Genomic DNA, 25,349 nt, shown 5'->3' with positions numbered 1-25,349 from the left:
ACTGTCCTCCAGCCTCCTCATGTACAACATGGCAAATAAATGTTAATCACATCACACAGACTTAAAATAATTTTAAGATTAATAAACAAAATTAAAATGTTAAAGTCTTTTTTTTTTTCGAGACAGGGTTTCTCTGTGTAGCCTTGGCCATCCTGGACTCACTTTGTAGACCAGGCTGGCCTTGAACTCACAGCGATCCACCTGCCTCTGCCTCCCGAGTGCTGGGATTAAAGGCATGCGCCACCACCCCCGGCTAAATGTTAAAGTCTTACTTAAAGATTAAGAACTTGCCAGGTGTGGTGGCACACAACTTTAGTCCCAGCACTTAGAAAACAGAGGCAGGAGGATTTATGTGAGCTCGAGGCCAGCTAGTCTACAAAGTGAGTTTCAGAAGGGCAGGACTACACAGAGAAACCCTATCTCAAAAAACAAAGTAACAACAACAACAACAATAAATGCAAACAAGCAAATCAAAAGGAACTAAAATACAAAAGAGAAAAAAAAAGTACTGGTGAACAGTTAAGAGCATGTATTGCTTTTTCAGAAGATCAAAAGTCAGTTCAAAGGCACCTGTGAGTGCTCCTCCCCTCCCCCTCCCTCTCCACACATCCACAATTAAAACTTGTTGAGAAAACATAAAAGCCATTGAAGTGCACACTTTGAAAGGATGACTGACTTTTATGGAATGTAAATTATGTCTCATTAAAACTGTAACAGTTTCAAAGTTGCATTTTAAAGAACATGTTAACAAATGCACATTAGCATGTCAAACAATATTTACTTGAGACGATGTAATTAGAATATTACTTGAGACAATGTAAAAAAGCAAATTAAAGATATTAGGTAAATTTTAAGGCAAATGGTGATCTGAAAGTTATTTGAGAAATTAAGGTATTGTTTGCTGTCAAGGAAGTAAGACTGCTTGGTTCCATCTTTGGCTTTATCATTAGTTTCCATGTCAGTGATGATGAAAGTGAATGATAGAGGGTGCCTGATGAAATACCTAACAAGGTACAAGTTTGAAGGAGATGAAAAGTCATCTCCTGTTATTCAGGCAAAGGCAACTAGGACGTGGTGCTGAACAAACTGATGCCCACTCCAACCCTGACCCCTTACCTTCAACACGCCTCTTCTTGGAGTGAGGGGGTCCCTGAGGGCTGGCCTCTGCTGTGTTTTCTACAGGGCGGAGGGAGTGGTAGTAGGTGCTGACTGGACCCCAGGGCTGGCTAGGTGCCTTGGAGACACGCTGCAGACACTTGTCCAGGTAGGATAGTCTGAAGAAGGGATGGTACAGAGAGTGACCTGAGCCCTCCCAGGCTCTTCAGTAAACCCACAGTCTACTCAACCACTAACTTACAGTAGCTGCTTGTCCTGATGGAAGAGGCGGGGGGAGAACTCTGAGAGGAGCTCCAGGAATGCAAGATTTGGCGGCTCATGAGAAGAGCCAGCAGGAGGAAGGTCAGACAGTGAGAAGTTGATGCCTTCCCTTGATTGGGTAGAAGTATTTCAGTTAGAGTCTGGAACATCCAAGTGTACCAACCCTACACCCTTGCTGCCCAGGCACACTTACCACCAGCCTCCCTGCTGTTTCTGCACGCGGTTACCCTTCCCACCAAGACCTCCCTGCCCTCCCTGTGTCCACCCTCCAACCAGCACTTCCTCACTTGTGCAGCATGACCACAAGGTCTCGGTTATGGAGCTGCTGGGGTCCAAAGCTTAAGGCAAATCTCCGGGCCAGGTCCCTCATCTCGATGAAGGCTGGAAGTTCCGTCAGGCCCTGGGGCCCGTGCTCTTGCATCAGTTCTGTGTACAGCTGTGTCCAGGATGACAACGTATATTTGGAAAAGGAGACAAGGGAGCTCTGGAGAAGTTTACCTTTCTTCTCTACTCAAGAGTCCACAGGGCTGGGGTGTGGAGTACCATCTACTACCTCTCCTCCCCAGGTACTACCATGTGCCAACGCCCTGCCGCAGAACCCCTCACCCCTGCTCTGTTTTAAACAATGGCCCCTGGGGATCAAACACGGAGCCTCACACAGGACAGGCAGGCACTTGACCACTGAGTGCCACTCCCAGAGCTCCTAGCTGGACAGTGATAAAAATATCTCAGATCAGGCTGGTGAAATGACTCAGTGAATAAAGGTGCTTGCTACTAAAGCTGACAACCTAATAAATTCAATCCTGGAACCCACATGGTAGAAGGAGAGAACCAATTTCCATATTTTCCTTAGATCTCCACATTTACACAATGGCACATGCTTCCTTCCCAACCCAGCTGCACACACAAAATAAATAAATGTAAAAAAAAATGTAAATGTCTGTCATAAATGAAGGAGGCTGTAAGAAACAGACTAAAAATAATTAGGAATTCCCTAGAGGCTGGAGAGATGGCTCAGGGGCCAAGAGCATTTGCTGGCTTTCCAGAGAGAGGACCTGGATTTAACTCTCAGCATCAGCATGGCGGCTCACACCATCTGTAACTCCAGTCCCAGGGGATCTGACTCCCTCTACTGGTTCCATAAGCACATGGCACATTGATATAAAGTTAGGCAAAACACCTGCATACATAACAATAAACAATTTTTTTAAATCCCATCACTTTAGTATTGGTATTAATAAGGGATTTCTATGGTGCTTGGGAAAGGAGGAAACCGCCTGGTCAGGCAGATTAGAGCCCATGATGTTTTAAATAAGAATGGCCCCCACAGGCTCAACTATTTGAGTGCTTAGTCACTAGGTATGAGAAAGAGCAGGAGGTATGGCCTTGCTGGAAGGGAAGCACACACAAACACAGACACACTAACACCACCAACATCAAGATAACGGCAATTAATAATCATTGATAATTAATATCTCTCAACATCAATGGTCTCAATTCACTAATAAAAAGACACAAGCTAACAGAACAGTTGGGAAAACAGGATCCATCATTTGGCTGTATATAAGAAACACACCTCAGCAACAAAAATAAACATTACCTCAGAGTAAAGGGCTAGAAAGGGTTTTCTAAGAAAATGGACCTAAAAAGCAAGCTGGAGTAGCCATTCTAATATTTAATAAAATAGACTTTCAACCAAAATTGATCAAAAGAGATAGGAAAGGGCACTTCATATTCATCAAAGGAAAAATACACCAAGATGACATCTTAATTGTGAAGATACTTGCCCCAAATGCAAGGGTACCCACATTTGTAAAACAAACATTACTAGAGCTCAAATCACATATTAAGCCCAACACATTAATGGTGGGAGGCCTCAACACCCCTCCTCTCACCAATGGACAGACAATGAGGACAGAAACTAAATAAAGAAATAATGAAACTAACATTATGAGTCAGTTGGACCTAACAGATATCTAATATCTACAGAACATTCTATCTAAACACGAAAAAATATACTTTCACAACACCTCATGGAATCTTCTCCAAAACTGTCACAAAGTAAGCCGCAAACAGAGACAGTAAGATCGAAATAACCCCTTGCATCTTATTAGACCACCATGGATTAAAGCTGGAACTCAACAACAGAAAGCCTACAAACTCATGGAAACTGAACAACTCTCTACTCAATGACCACTGAGGCAGGGAGGAACTTTTAAAAATTAAAGACTTTCTAGAATTCAGTGAAAATGAATTTCTGAGACATAATGAAAGCAGTGCTAAGGAGGAAGTTCACAGCAATCAATGCCTTCATACAGACATTGGAGCGTTCTCATACTAGCAACTTAAATGCACACCTCAAAGCCCTGGAACAAAGAGAAGCTAACACACCCAGGAGGGGTAGTTGGCAGGAAATAATCAAACCCAGGGCTGAAATCAATAAAGTAGAAACAAAGAGAAAAATATAAAGAATCAATAAAACCAAGAGCTAGTTCACTAAGAAAATCAACAAGAAGGACAGCCCATAGCCAAACTAACTAAAAGGCAGAGGGAGTGTACCCAAAATAACAAACTCAGAAATGAAAGGGGGACATAACCATGGACACCAAGGAATCCAAAGGATCGTTATGTTTTACCTCAAAATCCTGTATGACATAAAATTGGAAAATCTAAATGAAATGGATGGTTTTCTTGATAGATACCACTTACCAATGTTAAATCAAGATCAGGTTAATATTTTATACTTTTTTAGATTTATAAATAGATACATAACTCCTAAGGAAATAGAAGTAGTCATTGAAAGTTTCACAAAAGAAAAAAAAACACAACAACAACAACAAAACAGGCAAATGGATGGAACTAGAAAAGATCCTACATGAGTGAAGTACTCCACACCCAGAAAGACACGTATGATAAGAACTCATTTATCAGCAGATATTAGCCATGTGGTACAGGATAACCATACTACAATTCACAGACTCCAAATAGCTAAGTAACCAAGAGGGCCCAAGGATGCATCAATCTCACTGAGAAGAGGAAGTAGAAAAGACAGAGGAAGTTCTTGAAGAGAGAGACCCACCCCATAGGAGAGAGCCAACCCTGATACTATTAACCACACTCTGCTATGCTTACAATTGGAAAGCTAGCATAGATGTCCTCTGAGAGGCTCCACTAAGCAATGGAAAGACACAGATGCTGAGACTCACAGCCAAAGATTGAGAGGAGTACGGGAGCCTTGTAGAAGAGTTGGGGGAAGGATAGAAGGACCCAGAGGGTACAGAAGCTTCATAAGAAGACCACAAGAAGACCAACTAACCAGGGCCTGGAGGGGCTTGGAGAGACTGAAGCACCAAGCAAAGACCATGTATGGATGGAATGGACCTAGGGCCCCTGCACAGATGCACCCAATGGGCAGCTTGGTCCTCATGTGTATCCCACAGTACGGGGAGCAGGGGCTGTCTCTGACAAGGACTCTGTTGCATCCTTTCCCATCAGTCCCCCCTCTTGGGGCTGCTTTCCCACACTACCATGGAAGAGGATGTGCTCAGTCCTGATGGGACTTGGGGTGCTGGGGTAGGTAGGTGGGGGGGTCCCCTTATTGAGATATAGGGAAAGGGAGATAGGGGACGAGGGAGAGAGGGTGGGACCTAGAGGGGAGGAGAAAGGAGACAATAATTTGGATGTAAAGTGAATAAATTAATGTTTACAAATTCCTATCACTTTAATATTGGTATTAAGAAGTGATTTCTATAGGGCTTAGGGGAAGAGGAAATTGCCTGGTCAGTTAGATTAAGGTCTGTGGTGTTTTAAATAAGAATGGGCCTCATAGGCTCAAATACTGAAATTTCTAGTCACTAGGGGTTAGAAAGATTAGAAGTATGGCCTTGTTGGAGAAACTGTGTCACTGGGGTGAGCTTGAGGTTTTATAAAGCCAAGCCAGCCATAAGCCTTTAATCCCAGCACTCAGGGAGGCAGAGGCAGGTGGATCACTTTGAGTTCAAGGCCAGCCCAGGACAGCCAAGGATACACAAAGAAACCCTGTCTCAAAAAACAAAACAAAAATATTTTAAAAACAAATAAAAGGCCAGGCTAAGCCCAGTGTCACTCCCTCTTTCTGCCCTACAGATCAAAATGTAGCTCTCAGCTACTGCTCTCGTGACTGCCTGCATGCTGCCATGCTCTCTGCCACTATGATAAAGACTAAAGCCTCTGAAACTAGAAGCAAGGCCCCAATGAAAAACTTTCTTCACAGCAAGAAAACAATGACTAAGACAGGGTTTATGAGGTATGAAGAATCCTGTCATGAGAAATGAGAGTCAAGAAAGTTTCTGGAATAGTGGGAGGAAGGATAGAGGGAGCCAAGAGAGGTCAAGGACATCACGAGAAGACCTACAGAGTCAATTAACCTAGGCCATGGGGCTCACAGAGACTGAACCACTAACCAAAGAGCATGCAAGGGCTCAACCTAGACCTCCTACATATATGTAACAGATGTGCAGCATGGTTATCATGTGGGTCCCCTAACAATGGGTGTAGGGGCTGTCTCTTGACTGTTGCCTACCTCTGGATCCCTTTCCCCTAGCTGGGCTGCCTTGTCAGGCCTCAGTGGGAGAGGATGCACTTAGTCCTACTGTGACTTGAGATGCTAGGGTGGGCTACGACCTCTTTGAGGGCATCCCCTTCTCTGAGAAGGTGAGGGGGGAAGTGGAGGGAGGGGTGTAAGGACGGGACTTGGAAAAGAAAAAGGGGGCTGGGCTCAGCCTATAAAGTGATTAAATTAAAAATAAAATCCTGCAGCATTATCCCTAAAATGCTGAGGTTGGGCAATGAGGTGGGTATCTAGGAAGAGTATGCCATAGTTGTGAGGCCTCCAGGCAAGAGCACCTGCTTTAGGCTCAGGAGCAGGATCCGAGAGCACTGACATCGGTCAATTTGTCTTGCTCGAGTTAATGTTTCCTTGATAATGTCACCATAGTCTTCATAGAACTAAAGGAGAGGAAATGAACAAGGTTAACATTAGTTACTGGGGAAAAAAATCTCTGATTTCTTCCTTTTCTTACTTAATCACCCTCCCACTGATCCTCAGGTAGGAAAACAGTAACCTGAGCATAAGTAACTCAGACTAACCTCATCTCTAATAGTGCAGTATCCAAAAGAAACCAAACCCATGGGCTGGAGAGATGGCTCAGTGGTAAAGAGCACCATCTACTCTTTCAGAAGACCCTGGTTCAATTCCCAGCACCCACATGGCAGCTCACAACTGTTTCTAACTCCAAGATCTGACACCCTCATACCAATGCACATAAATTAAAATTAAATAAAATATATAAAAAAAGAAACCAAACTTACTAAAAATAAAAACTAAAGGCCAAAATTGGTTGAACCCAATTGTTGGAGAAAAGGAGTGGAGCACTAATACCTACCCTCAGACAATACTGGAGCCTACACGTCCCTCCCCACCAGTCTAGAGTTCTGTAGAACAAGAGTTTCTGTGCTGTTCATTGCTCTGTCCTAGTGCCTGGTATGTCTAATACACTGCAGATGCTCAATAAGTAGAGGGGGATACAACAGCAAGCTGAGGAAATTGAGTTAGCTATACATATATGATAACATATATATACATACACACACACATATGTATGTGTGTATGTGTGTATATATATATATTTTTTTTTTATCATTTTCCCATTGTTTTCTCTAATGTCCTGTCCTGTAGATTAGGTTTAAAGCAGAGAAAACAGATTTCTGAATTGGAAAAATAGAGTATTTCTCAGCCAAGGAAAAGTCTCAATAGCTTAAGTATTTACCCCCATATCTCTTTTCTTTGTTCTTTTTTCTAAACTCCTACTGCTGTTTTTTCCTACTTTTCTTGAAAGCTTGGTACTGTTAGATTGTCCCCAGCCGCTGACTTCCTTCAATGCTGCAGTGTTTGAAGCCATGGCTGTGGGGTCCTGCTGTACCTTGTTGTAGTGTTTAAACACGTCTGAGGCTGCGTCCAGCTCCAATACCCCGTAGAGCAGCAGCTTGCAAAACCCTGCAAGCAGCCGGCGCCGCTGGTGCAGAAGCTCTATCTGGCCGTGGTCCTCCTGGGACTGACCTGCCCAGCAAACACAGAACCAGACACAGGCTTAGGCCTCCTGCACAAGAGACTGTAGCCAGGCTCAACCCCAAACTCTTCCTAAGCTCTGGGCCTACAGCTCTTGTACCATTGCCCAATTCTCCAGGCTGTAGAAAGACGTGGTCCATGAGGAAGCTGGCTAGTTCCGACTGCAGAGTAGCTTCCGGAAAAAATACAAGAGGCCTAAGGAAATCCCGCCCCCCTACAGTCATCTGAGGGCTGAAGATGAGAAGCAGGTCACTTAATAAGACAAAAGCCTGTTGTGGAAGGAAAAAAAGGACAATTTAGAAATGAGAATACTTACACAAGATTACATAGCTCATCTTCCTGGAGAAGTCTCCTCCAACTGCAGGACATGCTCACCTGCTCCTGGATCTCTGTGTCCACGTCTGAGAGGCAGCTCTGGCAGAGCTCACAGAAGGCCACCATTCTTTCCCTCAGACTCATCAGCTGCTTCTGTAAAAGGATCAGGTTGCTTTTAGAGAAGTGAAGGCTCAGGCTCCTCCAGTCCCAGTCTCCTCCTCAAACCCACACTCACTTGGGAAGTAGACTCTGAAATGTGAGTTACTGTCCAGAGAATGGAAAAATATACAAGAGTCAAGGCCGGCAAAATCACCTGTAACCACAAAATGTCAGGAAAGTGGGGTTTGAGTCAGATCAGGCGGCTAGAGAACAAGAGTGAGGGTGTCAGTGCTCTTACACGGTCAGGAAGAAGAGAGAAGCTGGAGTGACACTCGGGAAGCAGGGACACGAAGATCTCTGAGAGTCTGAGACCTTCCTAGTCAACATAGCAAGTTCCAGTACAGATAGGACTACATAGAAAAACCCTGTCTCAAAACAAAACAAAAACAAACAAACAGGCAAAACACCAAACATCATTGCAAAAAAAGAAAAAAGGAGAGAGGGGGGAAGAGAGGAACGGAGGGACAGAGGGAGAGAAAGAGGGAGGGAGGGAGGGAGGGAGAGAGAGAGAGAGAGAGAGAGAGAGAGAGAGAGAGAGAGAGAGAGAGAGAGAGAGATGAAACCAGGGAAATAATTCCTTTTCTGAGTAAAACAAAAAGGATTATTTTGGACACTGTCCAGAGGCTTACAGCCTAGGAAGAAATGTCACATGTTCCTGGTATATTCAGTCTCCTAGAATTCCTCAACATCTCCTTGGCTCCCCAAAACTCCAAAGCCTCCAGTCTACCTCAGAGAGTAACAGAAGTGATAACCCAACCTGACCTTCCTCCCTATGTCCACTACACACCCTAGGACTGGGGCTGCTTGGGCAAGGGGGCAGGTGGCTTCCAGGACACAGGTTCTGAGAGTCACCTGCCCTGCCTCTGTGTGTCCAACCCATCACCTGCCTGGTGAGGAACTTCTCCTGTGTCCACAGCCTTCCGAAGGAGCCGAGAACATGGTTCGGAGATTTCCCAGCGAGTCAGGTCATGAGCACTGTAAGGAGAGAGAATTAACTATTATGTTAGGACATATCTGAGGCAATCAACTCCATCAACATTAGGAGAAAGGGAAGGGGGCAGGAGAGCTGCTCACTTGTAAAAGGCAGAGAGACGCTTCAGAGTGGCTGTCAGACTGTATACCTCATCTTCATCTAGGAAGGATGACTGAGGAACAAAGAAGCTCACAGAAAGAGTTTCTCAAGAACTCATCATTAATCCCGGCCCTTTCTTACCCTCCCTGGGTACCCTGCCATTTAACACCACCTGCATTAGGTCATCAAGCTCCTGCTGGAATCTATCAGTCAGAAGATCCACTAGCTGGCTTCGGGCAAAGTCCACTCTGCTGAAGAAGGTGAACTCTGGCTTACAGAGCAGATAAAGGGCATGTGCTGCAGCTTCAAGCACCTCAGGCTCTACGTGCTTCACCACCACCTCCTGTAGTTGTTGCAGAAGCAGCTCCAAGTGCTAATAGGGAGACAAGGGATGGTGGAATAGAGGCTGAAGAGTGACACAGGAAGATAGAAGTAGTGATGCGTAAGGATGAGATATATAAAAAGTATGGGTCTATGGATTCTTCCTGAACCCAGGGCCTTGTAGAAAAAAACCCAGATACTGGAAGAATCCTTAACCTAAGCAGAGGAGCAAGAAGGCCTAAGAAATGGTCTTGCTGCCTACTCACCTTCTCCAAGCGCTGAGTACAGTAAATACTGAGGTCAAAGTAACTGAGCAGCCGGAGCAGGGGAGCAACATTCTCTGCATCTGCTGAGAACTACAGTGGAGAAGGGGTTGTGTTAATTAAAGGACAAGAGGCCAATCCACTCCCCATCCTACCTCGGGGTTGGTCCATTACCCATGTATACCCTGGGCTGTACAAGTGGCTCTTACCTTGGCCAGGAGCTGGGGCAAGAGGGGGATGAGGTGCTCTGCCAGCTTCACTTTGTCATATGCTTGAAGCTTGCGTTCTTTGGCAGTCAGACTCTAGGATTAGTTATTGGGAGTGGAAAGCTATGAAGAAACACTAGGTACAAAGGCTAGGTGTATCTGCACACACTTCTGCTCCCTTCAGGAAGTCTTTTAGCTGAAGATAGGATACTTAGAGGAAAAGAAGGCGGGCCCTAACCCAGAATGTAGAGGTGAAGACGGCCAATAACCACCCAGCTCCAGTGCTTCTGACCTACTAACCCACCCTCATGCCTACCTTCTTTCCAGTGATGCGCCCCACTGGTGGAACACCCTCTGCAGCTTGCCGGGCACTGGATACAAGGATTTCTATCAGCATTCTCTCCTGTATATCACCCAGATCTGGGATAGAAAGAGGATCAAATAAAACCACAGACTAACCACCCTCCATATCCATATCCCTCCCCAAACACCTCTGCTGCTTTTTCCAAGTCAGGAAAAAATTAAAATTAAAATTAAAAGAAAATAAGCCCAAACTGCTCAGTTTCACACTTACAAGTTCAAGACACCCAACCCCAGCTACCATGTGGCACTCACTCTGGTCTTTCTGTAGCAGCAGGCTCGTCAGACTCTCCCAGTCCTTCAGGTAAGACCCTGCACAGTCCCACAAGCTGTCTACTAAGTAAGCAGCATGGTTGTGATGCTGTGAAAGAAGGTTCCCAGTAAGATATCTTCCAATGCCACATCAAACTGCTCCAGCAACTGGCTCTCCCACCCACTGTCCATCATGTCCTTTACTTCTGGTCTTGAGCCTAACACCCCTTCCTACATTACCTCACTCTCCATAAAGAAGGCCAGTAAAAGACAGATGAAAGTCCTCTGAGCTTGTGGATTCCGGCGTCGCTCCCTGTCACTTACTGCTTTCACCCCACACACAGGATAGAAGATCCTGGTAAGATGGATACATGGAAAGAACACAGCATGGAAGAAGGACAAAAGGACAAGTAAGGAGGACATCCCATAGGAGACAAGAGAAAAAGAGACAAGAGAGACTTCAATAATTTCAATAAGTTCCTTGGTGGAGCAGAGAGGTGAGAGAAAGGACAGTGTGACAAACACACACCACTCACTTCCAGTACACAAACTCCCCTGCAGAAGAGGCCATGGCACGATTAGAAATGTATACAACAGAGTAGATTTTCTCACAGTCTGCATTGGTCAGCACGCCTTCCATGTTCCTGTCAAGAGCAATGGAGAGCGTGTGTGTGATGGTCTTCTCACACAGCCATGGGTAGAACAAAACAAGGCAACACCTACAAGGACACAGCTCACAGAAAACATTTAAGTGAAGAGTCAGGAAGAGGAGTGTGGAAAGGTAGAGAAGTGTCCCTCCATCCTACAACTCAAGAATGCCCCTTGTCTTCCAATCAGCACACAAGGAAGGGTCGACTGTAACAGGTTGGGGGAAAGAACTCTGGGGGTGTGGGCTTGTTTGAGGCTATAAAATAAAGGCAAGTCTGTGAGGCTACCTCCCCTCTTCCCACAACTCACTTTAGAATGAGGGTCAACAACTTGATGGCCTCCACTGCCACTTCACACTCTCTGTCCATGACCATGGAAACCATTCGGTCCTGTGCAAAGAACATCATCCAGTCTCTCACGGCACCCATTCCAAGACATCCCAGTCTCCTGAGATTTGAAACTCCTAACGCAGAGGGAGCAGGAGCTATACCCATAATAGCTATCAGTCTGCTAGAAACAAGATGGAAATGCCTGGGGTGGGGAAATGGGAGCCACAGCAAAGAGGCAAGCCTGGGAATGTTGCCCCCTCTTGCCTTGAAGCGGCTGGTAAATAGCTCCATGCGTGTGGTCAGCTCCTGGTTGCCGTACAGCCCTTCCAGAGCCTTCACACACTTCAGGCGGACTTCCTTGTGCTGTTGAGGAAGGAGACAGGAGAAGGAAAACATGGCTGACAAGTGATCACCACAGAGAGTCCAAGAGCCCCTCATTTTTCTTCATTCTGGGCATGTGTGATGTCTACATTGAGGACTTTTAGAATGTAAGTAACAGTGAAGAACTGTCTTCTCACTGAAAACACAAAAGGCTCACAGAAGAACTGGACACTCGTGATGAAAAGAATGCCCTTGGTTAGCACTGTGGCACTTGTGTTCCCATCACCAACTTGCAGTTTCCTGGGGAATACCTTCCTCTATAACATAAACGGTTTCAAAGGTATTCTGACTCCTGAATGTTTTCTCCCTTCTGCTTTATCCTACCCTCCTCAGCAATAGAGTAATATCAATATTCCATATCTAGACTGGGAGATCATTGGTCACTGTCTGAAATGTTTTTATGGTGGAGCAAGAAGAGGTAAAGTGTTTTGGGATAGGTTAGAAAAGCAGGTAGCAGGAGAAAGAGGCGGACTTAACCTTACCTTATCATGCAGAGTCCAGCCAATATATTTTAGATAGCTGTCATTAAGAAAGGAAGTGCTGTAGCTTTGAATCCAGCACCCAATCTCCTCAATGCAGATAGCACGGATCTCAGGAAGGATGTCCCTAGGCAGAGACAAACTGACATATTAACTTCTCTTCAAAAGTTACTTTTTGGCCTAACACTCAAAGAAGTTATATTTGTGACAAACAGCGGGTACTAGGCCTTTCATTTCCTCATTACAAAGGAAATGTACAAGATATATGAAATCAAATCTTCTTTCTTTAATCAGCATATGAGATAGTTTAAGATTATATAACTGTATCTCCATACTCCTTTAAAAAGCTAAAGTGTGCTGTTTTTAAATTCCACTCAAGAAATGATTAAAGTTCTGAAGAATCAGAAGTTGAAATCTAGACAAATGTGAGACACTACTATAAATACTCTAATTATAAAACAGGTAAGACTTAATTCTACCGTTTCTTCAAACTCTATAAAACTCCCCAATCCTTACCACAGTGAAAACACAGGGTAGGCTATAAAAAGGCTTGCTGATCCAGACATGCCTCAGGAAAGCCACCTTTCAGGTCTCTGCCCTTGTCTGCTCAAACCTCCAACTCTAGAAACACAGGAGGAAGGGCTACGACTTGGGCAAGGTCAAGAGGAGGAGAATCCTGAATGATAGCTTGATCTCTGATTTTCCTTCCCAGAAGAACTCACAAGATCCTTTGTAGGCAGGGATAAACCAGATCTTAACTAATTTAACATATCTGTCAGTTTTCACTCCAGCTACAACAGTCCTGGAACTAACCACATGACTCAGAACTGGAAAGGTCCTTGTCATGCCCTATGCTACTGCAAGGACAGAGGCTTCAGTAAGAGTCTGTAACTGACTCACCTGTACCGATGGACGAAGACACCTTTGAAGATGGCATTCATCATCCCCTCTATCTCCTCTTGATTCTCTTGAAACTAGAGGAAGAAACAAGGTCAAGTCTATCCCTCATGTATCTGAACAGCATAATGTCACAGATATAAACTTCTGTGCACTTTCTGTATATTGAAGGACACACAGTGTAAGCCCAGACAGCCGACATTCCCTTCTAACTCCAGAAGAAGCTGTATAGTTTAATGCCTGAATGGTTGCTTTGTGTTGGTAGAACACCATGTCTCCGGGGACTGGAGAGATAACTCAGTGGTTAAGAGCACATATTGCTTTTCCAGAGAACACAAGTTCAATTCTCAGCACCCATGTTGGTGGCTCAAAAATATCATAACTCCAGCTACAGAGGATCTAACATCCTCTTCTGGACACCTCTGGGCACAAACAGACATAGATACACATAAATAATAACAAATCTTTTAAAAAATCCATCCTCATCGGGGTTATTCTATTCATACCTAACTCACAGTTATGTTTTTGACTACGATTAATTGGGAAAATGAAAATTTAAAACATTAGTTCATGTTGTTGGCATAATGTTCTTGTGGACTGCTTATTCATTCAAATGCTGATTTCTCTACCCCACTATCTGGTTCAATCCAGACACTGCACTGTGATGTTTATTCTAAGTGTCTCCAGTCTCAGGTTTGTGTAAACATGCCACCATTCGTTCTCTGTGTTGCCAATAAACAACACCTAGGCAATGCTGAGCAATACAGAGAATAGGGTGGGGCAACCTGGTCCAGTGAGGGGAGGAGAGAGAGCAGGAAGGAGAGGAGGGATGCATGTGGAAAGGACCGGGAAGCACCAGGAGGAATGAGCTGGACCTAGGATATGAGTGAAAAACAAGTACAAAGTGGGAAATCAGAATGGGAGGAAGCTATACTGACTTGGAGGTTTAGGATGGACTAACTACTGCACAACACTGTGCTATACACTAATTAAATAGATCCTGGACTCTTTGTGTGGTTATTTGGATATATATTTGAGTAGATAAATACCATATATACATATATACATATACATGACATTTGTTACAGATGTTTTCTATAATGTCTTAAGTTTTTCACATTTAAAAGATGCGTCTGTAAAGGGGACACTGAGAAAAGACCACTGATGATTAGATGCATTGGTTTGGAGAGAAGTTTTTTGTTTTTCTAAATGGGGCTAGAATCTAGGTATTGTCTCATTCTGGGAAGTCACAGAAGTAAGGAAATACTGTAAAGAAAAATAAAGTATATTATAGAGAAGCAGACTGAAGGGCTGATACACATTCACAGAAGAACAGAAGAAACAGTAATAGTAGGGAGACTAAAGGTGAATGACAGCTGATGAACAGTCCAGAAAGCAAGAAAAAAGACTCACAGTAGTGTGTCTTGCTTTTCATAGAAAACATACCCCAAAGACTCTCAAGCAATGCTTAAACTACAGAGAGCATCAAATACCATCCACATAAATTAAATATATCTTTATATAAAATTCATGGGATTGGCAGTGTTATAGATTACAGTGTTTGGATTCTGGAATATTTGTATAGACTTTACTCATTGGAAACAGGATTTCCAAATCCAAATCTAAAATGCTTTCCAAAATGAAAATTTTCTGAGTGTCATATTATTGCTCCAAGAGTTTTGTGAAGCATTTCAGAATTCAGATTTTCAGATTAAGGATGTTCAACCTGTATTATGTATTTACGCATGTGTGCACCTATGAGAAAGTAGTTTGTAAATTACACAGAGTAACAAAAATAACGTTACATAAACTTTGGTCTCGCCAGACATGGTGGCACACGCCTTTAATCCCAGCACTAGGGAGGCAGAGGCAGGCAGAGGCAGGCAGATCGCTGTGAGTTTGAGGCCAGCTTGGTCTACAAAGCGAGTCCAGGACAGCCAAGGCTACACAGAGAAACCCTGTCTCAAAAAACAAAAACAAACAAACAACAACAACAAAAAACCAACTTTGATCTCTCTTGAACTTATCTTCTCTCTTAAAAGTTTTAACATACTTTGTTTTGTTGTTGTTGTTTGTTTGTTTTTTGAGACAAGGCCTTATCATTTATCCCTGGCTGGCCTAGAACTGTCTATGTAGATCAGGTTGGCCTCCAATTCGGAGATCTTCCTGTCTCTGTCTCCTGAGTGCTAGGATTAAAGACATGGCCAGCTACTTTATTGACTTTGAGAAATTGAAACCACAGAAAGAGAACCTGCAAACCTAGTATGGGTCTATGACACATAATTAAAGATCCTAGATAGATCTTAGTATGTGTAGGCCTTTAGTATCATCCTGACGGTGAAAAACAGCCAATGAGAATGGAGTAACACAAAGTCTGCTTCTCAGGCTGGCTCATCTCAGTAACAGTGCCTACGTGGCAGGTGGGTGGTCTTGGATTCAATTTTCAGTGCCACAGAAAAAGATCAAGCGAGTGAGGGGGGAATAAATGCACACAGTGCTAAATATTTCCTTCTCTTACTATATAGCAGAAAAACAATTGTTTTTAATGAGGATTGGAAAAATCGTCAATAGATAAAGTTAGACATGCTATGTCCTACCAATCTCAAGGTGGAGGAGAGTCTGATACTAGCAAGGAACACAAGATAGGTATATCAGTATTTGACTCAGACACTGCTATTTAAAGTTTAATCAGTCTAAACTGTTTTCCTAGGGCCATGGCTGCCAAAAGTTTTATAGTTTACATCTAAACATGCCTCATCCAAAGAGTCATATATAAAGGTGTGGCTGCCAGCTGATGGACCTTTATGAGGTGGCTGGATCCTAAGGGCTCTATCTTTATCGATGGACTAATCCATAGATGAGTCCATAGCTAAATGGACTATTAAGAGGTATGGCCTAGTTGGATGATGCTAGATACTAGGGTCATGTCTTGAAAAAAACAGATTGTCCCCCGACCCTTCTCCCCTCCTCTCTCTGCATCTTCTCTGAGGTGAGTCATCCTGCTCTATCAGAATCTCTGTGCTACAATACTCAGCCTCAACAAAGGCACGAAGCCACAGAACTGCCTGAATATTGACGGAAACCTCTGAAACTGTGAGCCAGAACAAAAACTTCCCTACCTTGGACTGTTTCTCTTCTCTCGGGTATCTATGAGAGTGATAAAAAGCCTACCACAAAAAAAAAAAAAAAAAAAAAAAAAAAAGCCTACTACAAAGAAAACAAAGCCAAACTAACTGTGGCTGGGTAACCAATTCATTCACTTAAATTGATTAAAAGATAGAATTGCCGTTTTATTTTTTTATTTAAGAATTTTCATACAACATATTTTGGTCATATTCGTTCCCTTCTCACAATTCCTCCCATGTGCCCCATTCCCTACCTATCTAAAAAGTATTATTCTTTTAAAAAGAAACTCAAGTTTTAGAAGTTAGATAGGGCCCTCAGTAAGAAAGAGAGCCTTGTTTTGTTATCAGAACAAAATTTATATCCAAGGGTGACTGGAAGGTGTGTGTTCTCTCCATTTCCCAGTAATCTGGCCTTGTCACTTGTTGTTTTTCAGCACTCCTATGATAACTGACACTGTACATTTAATATTAAGTTCAAACTTAACTTGACACGCCAGTATAACATTTAAACACTACTGATAAACCTTGCAGACCAATGGAAAGTGAAATACAGAACTCTAACTTTATTCCAAACTAAACATCTGTGAGCCAATGTCACCAAAACAAGAGGAACACACAATGCTCATGTTGCCAGTCCCTATTATTTTTTATCTGAAAGGCTGCTTGAGACCTGTGCTTACTGAGAGAAGTGACAGAGCCTGCTGAGGTCTGGGCAGCAGAAGATGAAAGCTGGAAGAGGGAAGGGGCCAGGAACCTTCCTCACCTCTTTTCGTTTCTCCAGCAGACTTTCCAGTCGCTCAGGTGCTCTCTGCTCTGGCTCCTTGTTCCGTTCAGCCTCATACTGACGCTGATTGTTGTCTTTATGCAAACTCAATTGGAGTGCAACTTTTACCAGAGAAGTCATTAGCTTCATGGCTTTGAGTCAGAGGAAACAAGGAAGCCATTGTTCAAGTCAGATGAAAGAGCATTGAGTGCAAAAGCAAAAGGGAAAAGGCTAAAGAAAATAAAAAGCAGATTGACGCTAAAGTCCTAAAATTTTCTGTCTGGGAGTGGCCCTCCCCAGCAACATGTTTGGCCACCTTCTACTGCCAGGCAGGGGTATGCTTTGGGAAGATATAAAAGCTGTGAATCCTTAGGTCTCCCCGTTCCTATATTCAGTAGTGGGAAGCAAGAGGGAGGTCTAGGATAAAACCAACAATGTACAAAACCCAGAAAATGGAATAAAGTCTCACTAATCTCAGGAGAGCCCACTGAGTTGTGTGAGTGCTCACCAGCCAGGGTACTAGTATGACGGAAGGCGCGGACCTGGGAATCTGAGAGGCCAATGAGCAGGGCGATAAGGTCATCCATAGGAAAGCCATCATAGAGGAGGCTGTACTGGCACTGGTAGACCAGTGTCTTCACAAACTCACAGAAGCTTCCCTGGAACTTCTTCCAAGATGGACCTGGAGCTGTCAGGGGATAGTCCCCTGAGTCCTAAAAAGGGTTTTATGAAAAGGATAAGAAAATTACTAGGTCTATGAAAATTAGTAGGTCCAGGGATTTGAAGTAAAAATCCAACAGCATAATGAAAATTTACTTCATTTCAAGCTATCCCTTAACCCCAGAGGCCTGTTAGCTAATGTCTGTTAGTCCCCTTATTTTCAAAGAGGCTGAGCTCCTCCTTATAAAAGCTATTTCCAGGAATCAGAAATAAAGGAGTAATGAGCCATGTGTTCTGAATTCAGACTAAGAGGAGCAAGATGATCCTGATCAATTTCTTTCACCTCATTAAACTGTTCTGTTAGGTGATGAATAATCTCTGAGTTGGACATTGTCTTGAACATCTCAGAAGTCACAGTACCTGGAAATTGAAGAAGACAAGAGATATAAAAAGAAAACATAAGACAGGCAAGGTGGTGCACGCCTTTAATCCCAGCACTTGGGAGGCAGAGGCAGGTGGATCGCTGTGAGTTCGAGGCCAGCCTGGTCTACAAAGTGAGTCCAGGACAGCCAAGGCTACACAGAGAAACCCTGTCTCTAAAAACCAAAAAAACAAAGAAAAAAAAAAACAAAAAAGAAAGAAAAAGAAAATAATAGGACACAGATACACTTAAGGACAGACTAGAGGAAATATTGAAAAGAGCTTAGGGAACAAACAGAAAATTTGAATCCTTCCTAGTCATAAGCATGTCACCATTAATTTGTACAACTGCTATGAAATGACTTCTGAAAAAAAAACTGAAAAAGGAAACAAGACCAGGTCAGATGATAATACTTGACACTCCTGGCCCAATAAACTAAACTCTAGCATGTAAAGCATGGAGCTCTTTGAGGGCTCCAGAGCAGCACGTGGAAAACATAGTGGCTGAGAAATAAGAAAAATAGACTATCTCATCTACAAAAACTAAAAGGCACTCAGTGTTTTGTGCATATCTGCAATTCCTGCACTCGGGAGGCTGAGGGAAAATATAGGTGAAATGGCTGATAAATAGAAAAAGTAGTAGATTGCCCGATATACAAAAACTAAAGTGCACCATCTGTCATGTGCATCCCAGAACTCAGAAGACTGAGTGGGGCAGGAGGAGGTCTTCAGGATCAAGGCCAGTCTGGAATTCATAGTGGAAACTATCTCAAACAAATACACTAAGCCTCCAAGGGTATGATATGATAGCGCAGTTTTAAACCTGTGCCTTCATCATTAAGACAGAAGCAATATTCAAAAGAAAAAAAAAGGTTGTGCCTCAAAATCTATCATAGTTGCCTCCTAAATTATTACTTCTAATACTTATGCGTCAACGTGTAGGTAAATACCTCAGCTCTTCATGTCTTACCTTCTTTATTTCTGTAATTTCAACAGTACTCACAAACAGAGGGAAAGTTTTAAACATGAGAAATGGCAATCAGGAACAGGTGGGGGAATTTTCTCACTTTTACATCCACAGGATCGAATGAAAAAATTAACGAGTTCCAAGAATGCTGCATTCTCATCTTGCTTGTAGTTTTCTAGCCACTCATCCACCAAAGCCTAGGGGAAAAGTGTAGATGATTCCAATTCCAACAATATGACAGAACAGATTGTCCTATTTGATCTTTCCCAGTGAAATATGCAAATTTCTCATAAAAAATTACAAACCTCTTTTTAAACATACTGTTGAAGTAGAATGGAAGGTAGACGTCTATATAGGTTAAAAATGAGAAGGTAGCACCTGTGAAGTTAAGAAGCTGACTTTTGACGGAAAGGTTTCACTACACAAGATGGCTATGTGGAGTCCATAGCACAGGAAATGGAGCTAAGATAATCATTCCAAGAGAAGGCTCCCAAATAAGGAGGAGTCCTACAGAGCTATATACTCTTATGAAAACAAGGAAGAGAAAATTAATATACAGGGCCATTGGGAACAGCAATAAAATGTACACTGTAGTGTAGCTGGAGAGAACAAGTGAATCTCTCTCAAGAAGTAGAACCATACTTAGCCCCTGGGACTGGATCTGCAGTCCAGATTCCTTCTACCTATATGGACAGAATAATCTCAGGTAAAGAACATAAAATGAGGGGCTGGAGAGATGGCTCAGTGGTTAAGAGCACCGCCTGCTCTTCCAAAGGTCCTGAGTTCAATTCCCAGCAACCACATGGTGGCTCACAACCATCTATAATGTAACCTGATGCCCTCATCTGGCCTACAATCAGACAATACTGTATACTTAATAAGTAAATCTTTAAAAAAAAAAAAAAGAACGTAAATGATTCCAGCAGGGTATTATGAACATCTCTAATTGCAGGATTTGGGAGGTACAGGCAGGAGGATCAAGAGTTTAAGGTCATCCTCGGCTTCATAGTGAGTCTGAAGTCAGTCTGGGCTACGTGATATTCTGTCTCCAAACAACAGCAGCAACAAAAGAAGTGTTCTCATGTTGGGAAAAATGCAGCTTCCTCCCTTATAAGCATACCTTTACCCTGATCCCAAAGAATTCCAACACACAGAGCTTTGGAAAAAAGAATGAATGTTAGCCAAAACCTAGTGAAACATATGAGGAAAAAGGCATTGAAAGTAATAATTATTTTTACAAGAAACAGAATTATAAGCATTCACTTACAAGACTGAGGTATCACCAATTATAAAATTGTTTCATATAATTAAAGGAATAAAATATACAAAGTAGAAAAATACAGTAGAAATTTAAAAACAGCAGAAACGAGAAATACACTAAAATGTAGAGGTTTGCTGCATATGGCTGGGGATTGGCTTAATTAATTAAGAGCACTTTCAGAGGACCTGGGTTTGGTTCCCAGCACCACAGAGTGGCTCACAACCACCTGTAATTCCAGCTCCAGAGGATTTGGTGGCCTCTTCTGGGTTTTCAGGGCATTACAAGCACATGATACACATACAACACTAGGCATTCATTTAAAAAAAATTAAAAATCTAATAAAACCACAAACTTCACTGGATAGGGTACAGGTAATTGGACACAGAAGAAAAAATGGAAAGGTGAATCAATGAAAGTATCCAAAATGCAACTCAGAATGGCTGACAGATGGAAGTCAGAGAAGCATAAAAGAGATCTGAGAAGGGACTGAAAAGTTCTAACATCTAACTGAATTCTAGAATGTACTGAAAATGAAGAAAGGGTAATATCTGAAAAGAATTTTCCATACTTGTTGAAAGACATCAATTCTAAGATCCAGGATACTAATGGATTTCTCTAGTATGACAAATTTAAAAAGAAAGGTAACCTTTTAAAAGCCTGTAAGACATGAGAACACAAAACCATGAAATCTTCAAAATAGTGAAAAAGAATCATTTACAAATACTATAGAACATTTACACACCAAAACATTTACAAATGAGAACTATGCAAATACACTGATTGGCCTTGAGTTAAACAATACTGGTAACTTAAACACTAAATACCTTAGTTGTACAAGTTACATTTCAAAAGCTCAATAATCACATATGGCTAGTAGATACTGTACTAGAAACACTGATGTGTAGCACCATTATAAAATTATGTCTTTTAAGTTTTTACTTAGTATGTATGTGTGTGTATGATGTGAATATGGGGGTGAGCATGTCACAAACATAGAGGACAGATGACAGCTTTCACAAGTTGGTTCCTTCCACATTTACATGGTTCTGGGAACTGAATTCAGTCTTAGGTGGCAATTGCTTTACTCACTGGACCATCCCATCAGCCCTAAAATACTGTAATAATTAGTGCTAAATTAATTACGGTAACTGATTTTTAGTAGCAACAAGGAAAGGAAGAAACAAATGGTAATATTTTTAGTGTGCTAAGGAAAAATGTATCATCTTAGCATGTTATACTTAGTCTAGGCAGGGTGGTGGCCCATGCCTGTAACCTCAGCACTCAGGAGGCTAAGGCAGGAGGATTTCTCTGTGTCTGAGGCCAGTATAAGCTATAGAGTCAATTACAAGCCAGCCTAGGCTAGAGTGAGACCCTCAAAAGGTGTGTGTGTGTGTGTGTGTGTGTGTGTGTATGTGTTGTGTGTGTGTGTTGTGTAGAACATACATTTAATCCCAGCACTCAGTAAGTATAAGCAGGCATAGCTCGGCAAGTTCCAAGCCAGCCTAGTATACATAATTCTAAGCTACCAGGGTTATATAGCAATACTATCTCAAAAAAATAATTTTTAGGATTCTGTATCTAGTAAAAGGTCTTTAATGAACAAACATATTTTTATACAAGCAAATTATGAAAAGCTTTATTAGTAAAGCCCTGCTCAAGGGTAATCTGGAGACAAAAGATGTTGGAGGTTGGTCTGATGTGATGTATTCTGATGCTAATTACTGGCTCCCAAGATCTAGCTGCACATTCTCACATATACCTGTCCTCACTGTGTAAACCTTGCCTGAGAGATTATTCCTGTTTGACCAGTAAAAAGCCAATGCCTGGGCAAGGCCGGAGGAAGACAGGCTTTTGGGAAGAGAAGCAGACAGTACCCGAGGAGGAAGGAGGAGGGGAGTCGCCATGGGATAAGAAAGAGCCATGTGGGCCCACAGGAGGAACTCTGAGTTCCACATGAAAGAAATGATCCAGATGTCATCAATACCTTAGCAAATATTTTGAGATTATGGATGAGAGGTAGCCCAAATAGAAATTATTATAAGCAGATGGCATGGTATGGAAGCTGAGATGTAAATGAAGATAGTTAGGAGGTAATAACTGCCTTGCCCCAATGAAAATAGGCCACTCTAAAATACATCAGGTATCAAAAGTGAGGTAATACCACTATAATAATTATATGCCTAATAATAAACATTATTTAGGCTATACCATTAAACCGCAACAAGAAGAGAGTGATTCTACATGGAAGATTCAAGAAGGAATAATGAATAAAAAGTTGACAAAATATACATATGTAAACAAATACTATGTAAAATAAGATGTGACTTGTTGGGGACCAGGAACAGACAGAAGAAAACAATGTAACTTGGTGTATACTGCAGGAGACAGCTGTTATTAAGTATACTAAGGCCCTTTAGAGACAGCGAAAATGAAGCACGTAAAAGGAGAAAAAACCAGAAAAGACAAAATAAAGCTGGGGTACACAAAGTTATAGAAATATGTCAATAATGATAATAAATGCAAACGGGCTAAATTTCTCTGAAGTTCAGATTAGCAAAATAAGGGACATGGTCTAGATCTGAGAAGAACGGAGCCAAAAGATGCGCAGTAAGCTAGACGACTGGGTAAGTTACCAGGGCACTACTAACCAAAACCAAAACCAAAACCAAAACCACAAACAAAGCAATTTTAGAAGTGACAGAACTTAACTAGAAAATGTTTGATTTACCAAGTAGATAAGATTCTAAACTCTAAATCTCTATACATTATGCTTCATAATCTTTAAGCAAATATGGGTATAAATATAAAAGGAATAGCTGAAAAAAATTAACCTCTGCCTCCTGAGTGCGGGATTAAAGGCATGTACCACCACTCCCAGACCTCCACACATTTTTTTTTTAATATGCCTCTCTCTGTAACTGATTTATCACACAGAACAAAGCATAAAATATAACCGCAGCAGAAATACCAAATAGCATCATATTTAATACTCTCAGTCTTGCTCAAGAGCACACTAACTGGAGAATATGAACTCTCTTCAGATACCTGTACAGCAGTTTCAAAAACTTACTACATACTAGGTCAGAAAGCTTAGGTTTGAAAGACCACATTCTCTGAATACACTGCTATAAACTGAGAGGCCAAATAACAAAAATACAACCAATAAAACTATGCCAGAAAACTTAAAATACCCCCTAAAATGATCAAAATCTACATTATGCACTAATATGAATGGATTCCAGTATAAATCAAAATAATTAAGTTACAGATTACCAAAGAATGATTTGCTTAAATTGATTAAGAAAAGCATTAATTAATGATAAAGGTAGAACCGATAAGAGATGTTTAACATAACACTCAGGTTAGCATTATCTCTGGCTGATAAGGAAACTGGGGGACTTAGTGGGGTGGAGAGGAACTATGTAAATGTCTCTTCAGTTCTATTATCTTGGTTTTCTTTTCTTTTGTTTTTTTTCGAGACAGGGTTTTTCCTGTGGAGCCCTGGCTGTCCTGGACTTGCTTTGTAGACCAGGCTGGCATCGAACTCAGAGCGATCTACCTGCCTCTGCCTCCCTAGTGTTGGGATTAAAGGCATGCGCCACCACTGCCCAGCTATCTTGTTTCTTGAATTGAAAGCTAGCAGTCTCAGCCAGGCGTGGTGGCGCACGCCTTTAATCCCAGCACTCGGGAGGCAGAGGCAGGCGGATCACTGTGAGTTCGAGGCCAGCCTGGTCTACAAAGTGAGTCCAGGACAGCCAAGGCTACACAGAGAAACCCTGTCTCGAAAAACCAAAAAAAAAAAAAAAAAAAAAAAAAAAAAAAGAAAGCTAGCAGTCTCAGTGATTTTTCTTTCTAGTACTGGATTTGGAACCTAGGAGTGCCTTACATATGCTAGACAAGTGTTGTACATCTAAGCCATATGCCCAGCCTAGTGCTGTAACTTTTAAAACCACACATAGGCTTTATACACTTTTGTTTTGTTTCAGACAGGGTCTCACTATATATTCCTGACTGGTCTGGAATGTACTATGTAGCTCAGGCTTGGCTGAGATTAAAGGCATGTGCCACCAGACCTGCCAAGCTTTATACACTTTTAAATGATAAACAATAAAAAATAAAGGACAAATGTGGGGAGAGAAAAATATTTAATATAACTGTTCAAGAAGAGAAGTATCTATGGCTCTTCCTAGGTTCCCTTGTCTCTTTTAGAAAGGCAGACTTGATCCTGTTCTGCTATACCTTTAGAAAAGAAACGTCCTCCTCTGAGGGCTCTTACTGTCATTGTAGGGATTCACATTCCAGTCTCTACTGGTTTAGGTATGCTCAATAAAATGCCAACAACAAATTAAATTTGTAATTCTGACCCTGACTGTCTCATCCTACAATCAGATGGTATCAAGAAACAGGGGAGTCTGGTGTGGTGGCACATACCTTTATTTCCAGCAGTTGGGAGGCAGAAACAGGTAGATCTCTATGAGCTGAAACCAGCCAGACGTACAAACTGAGTTTCAGGTCAGCCAGGAATGCACTGAGAAACTCCATCTCAACAGAGAGGTGGAAGTTTGCAGTTGCCACACTCTAAATTCAGCACAGCCTCTTGCTCACTGAGCTCAAGCTGAAGAAGAGTAAGCAAGGTCTCAATAGCATGGCCCGTATAAAGCAAACCATCTGAAAATCCACAGGTGGGAAAGCACCCAACAATTAGCTACAGATACTGCTAGCCAGAGTATGCCTCCTACTGGCAGGGTGAAGATGTTAGGCCTGATATTGTGGCCCTCTGTGAAAGTAGACCCTTTCACAAGCCCATTGAATTGCTGATTCACAGGCTCCCCTTCAAGTGTCTGTTGTGAAAAATTGCCCAGGCCTTCCAAACAGATGTGCCCTTCCAGAGTACAGCTACCGGTGCGTTGAGGGAGGCCATAGAGAACTATCTGCGTGGCAGTTTTGGTTTTGTTTTTGGTTTTTCGAGACAGAGTTTCTCTGTGTAG

At 42.3% G+C, this 25,349-nt stretch overlaps 1 protein-coding gene across 1 annotated transcript in view; it reads right to left on the bottom strand.

The window, feature by feature from the left end:
* Window positions 1-25,349, bottom strand: part of STAG3 (STAG3 cohesin complex component) — a 33,928-nt gene that overhangs the window by 4,396 nt on the left and 4,183 nt on the right. The window contains exons 5-29 of the mRNA XM_084763932.1: window positions 19,201-19,297; window positions 18,057-18,133; window positions 17,562-17,766; window positions 17,054-17,205; window positions 13,169-13,242; window positions 12,272-12,395; window positions 11,673-11,771; window positions 11,389-11,468; window positions 10,968-11,075; window positions 10,672-10,786; window positions 10,435-10,540; window positions 10,136-10,239; window positions 9,823-9,915; window positions 9,617-9,706; window positions 9,202-9,402; window positions 9,032-9,102; window positions 8,845-8,932; window positions 8,034-8,111; window positions 7,859-7,951; window positions 7,584-7,752; window positions 7,338-7,474; window positions 6,262-6,363; window positions 1,665-1,813; window positions 1,358-1,486; window positions 1,117-1,274 (exon numbers count right to left, since the gene is read on the bottom strand). Of these exons, the coding sequence (XP_084620058.1) occupies window positions 1,117-1,274; window positions 1,358-1,486; window positions 1,665-1,813; window positions 6,262-6,363; window positions 7,338-7,474; window positions 7,584-7,752; window positions 7,859-7,951; window positions 8,034-8,111; window positions 8,845-8,932; window positions 9,032-9,102; window positions 9,202-9,402; window positions 9,617-9,706; window positions 9,823-9,915; window positions 10,136-10,239; window positions 10,435-10,540; window positions 10,672-10,786; window positions 10,968-11,075; window positions 11,389-11,468; window positions 11,673-11,771; window positions 12,272-12,395; window positions 13,169-13,242; window positions 17,054-17,205; window positions 17,562-17,766; window positions 18,057-18,133; window positions 19,201-19,297 (2,899 nt within the window). The remainder of the gene's footprint in view (window positions 1-1,116; window positions 1,275-1,357; window positions 1,487-1,664; window positions 1,814-6,261; window positions 6,364-7,337; window positions 7,475-7,583; window positions 7,753-7,858; window positions 7,952-8,033; window positions 8,112-8,844; window positions 8,933-9,031; window positions 9,103-9,201; window positions 9,403-9,616; window positions 9,707-9,822; window positions 9,916-10,135; window positions 10,240-10,434; window positions 10,541-10,671; window positions 10,787-10,967; window positions 11,076-11,388; window positions 11,469-11,672; window positions 11,772-12,271; window positions 12,396-13,168; window positions 13,243-17,053; window positions 17,206-17,561; window positions 17,767-18,056; window positions 18,134-19,200; window positions 19,298-25,349) is intronic.

Source organism: Acomys minous (assembly GCF_964271855.1).
Source record: "Acomys minous genome assembly, chromosome: 16".
Classification (NCBI taxonomy): Eukaryota; Metazoa; Chordata; class Mammalia; order Rodentia; family Muridae; genus Acomys; species Acomys minous.
This window is presented reverse-complemented; position numbering and strand designations above follow the sequence as displayed.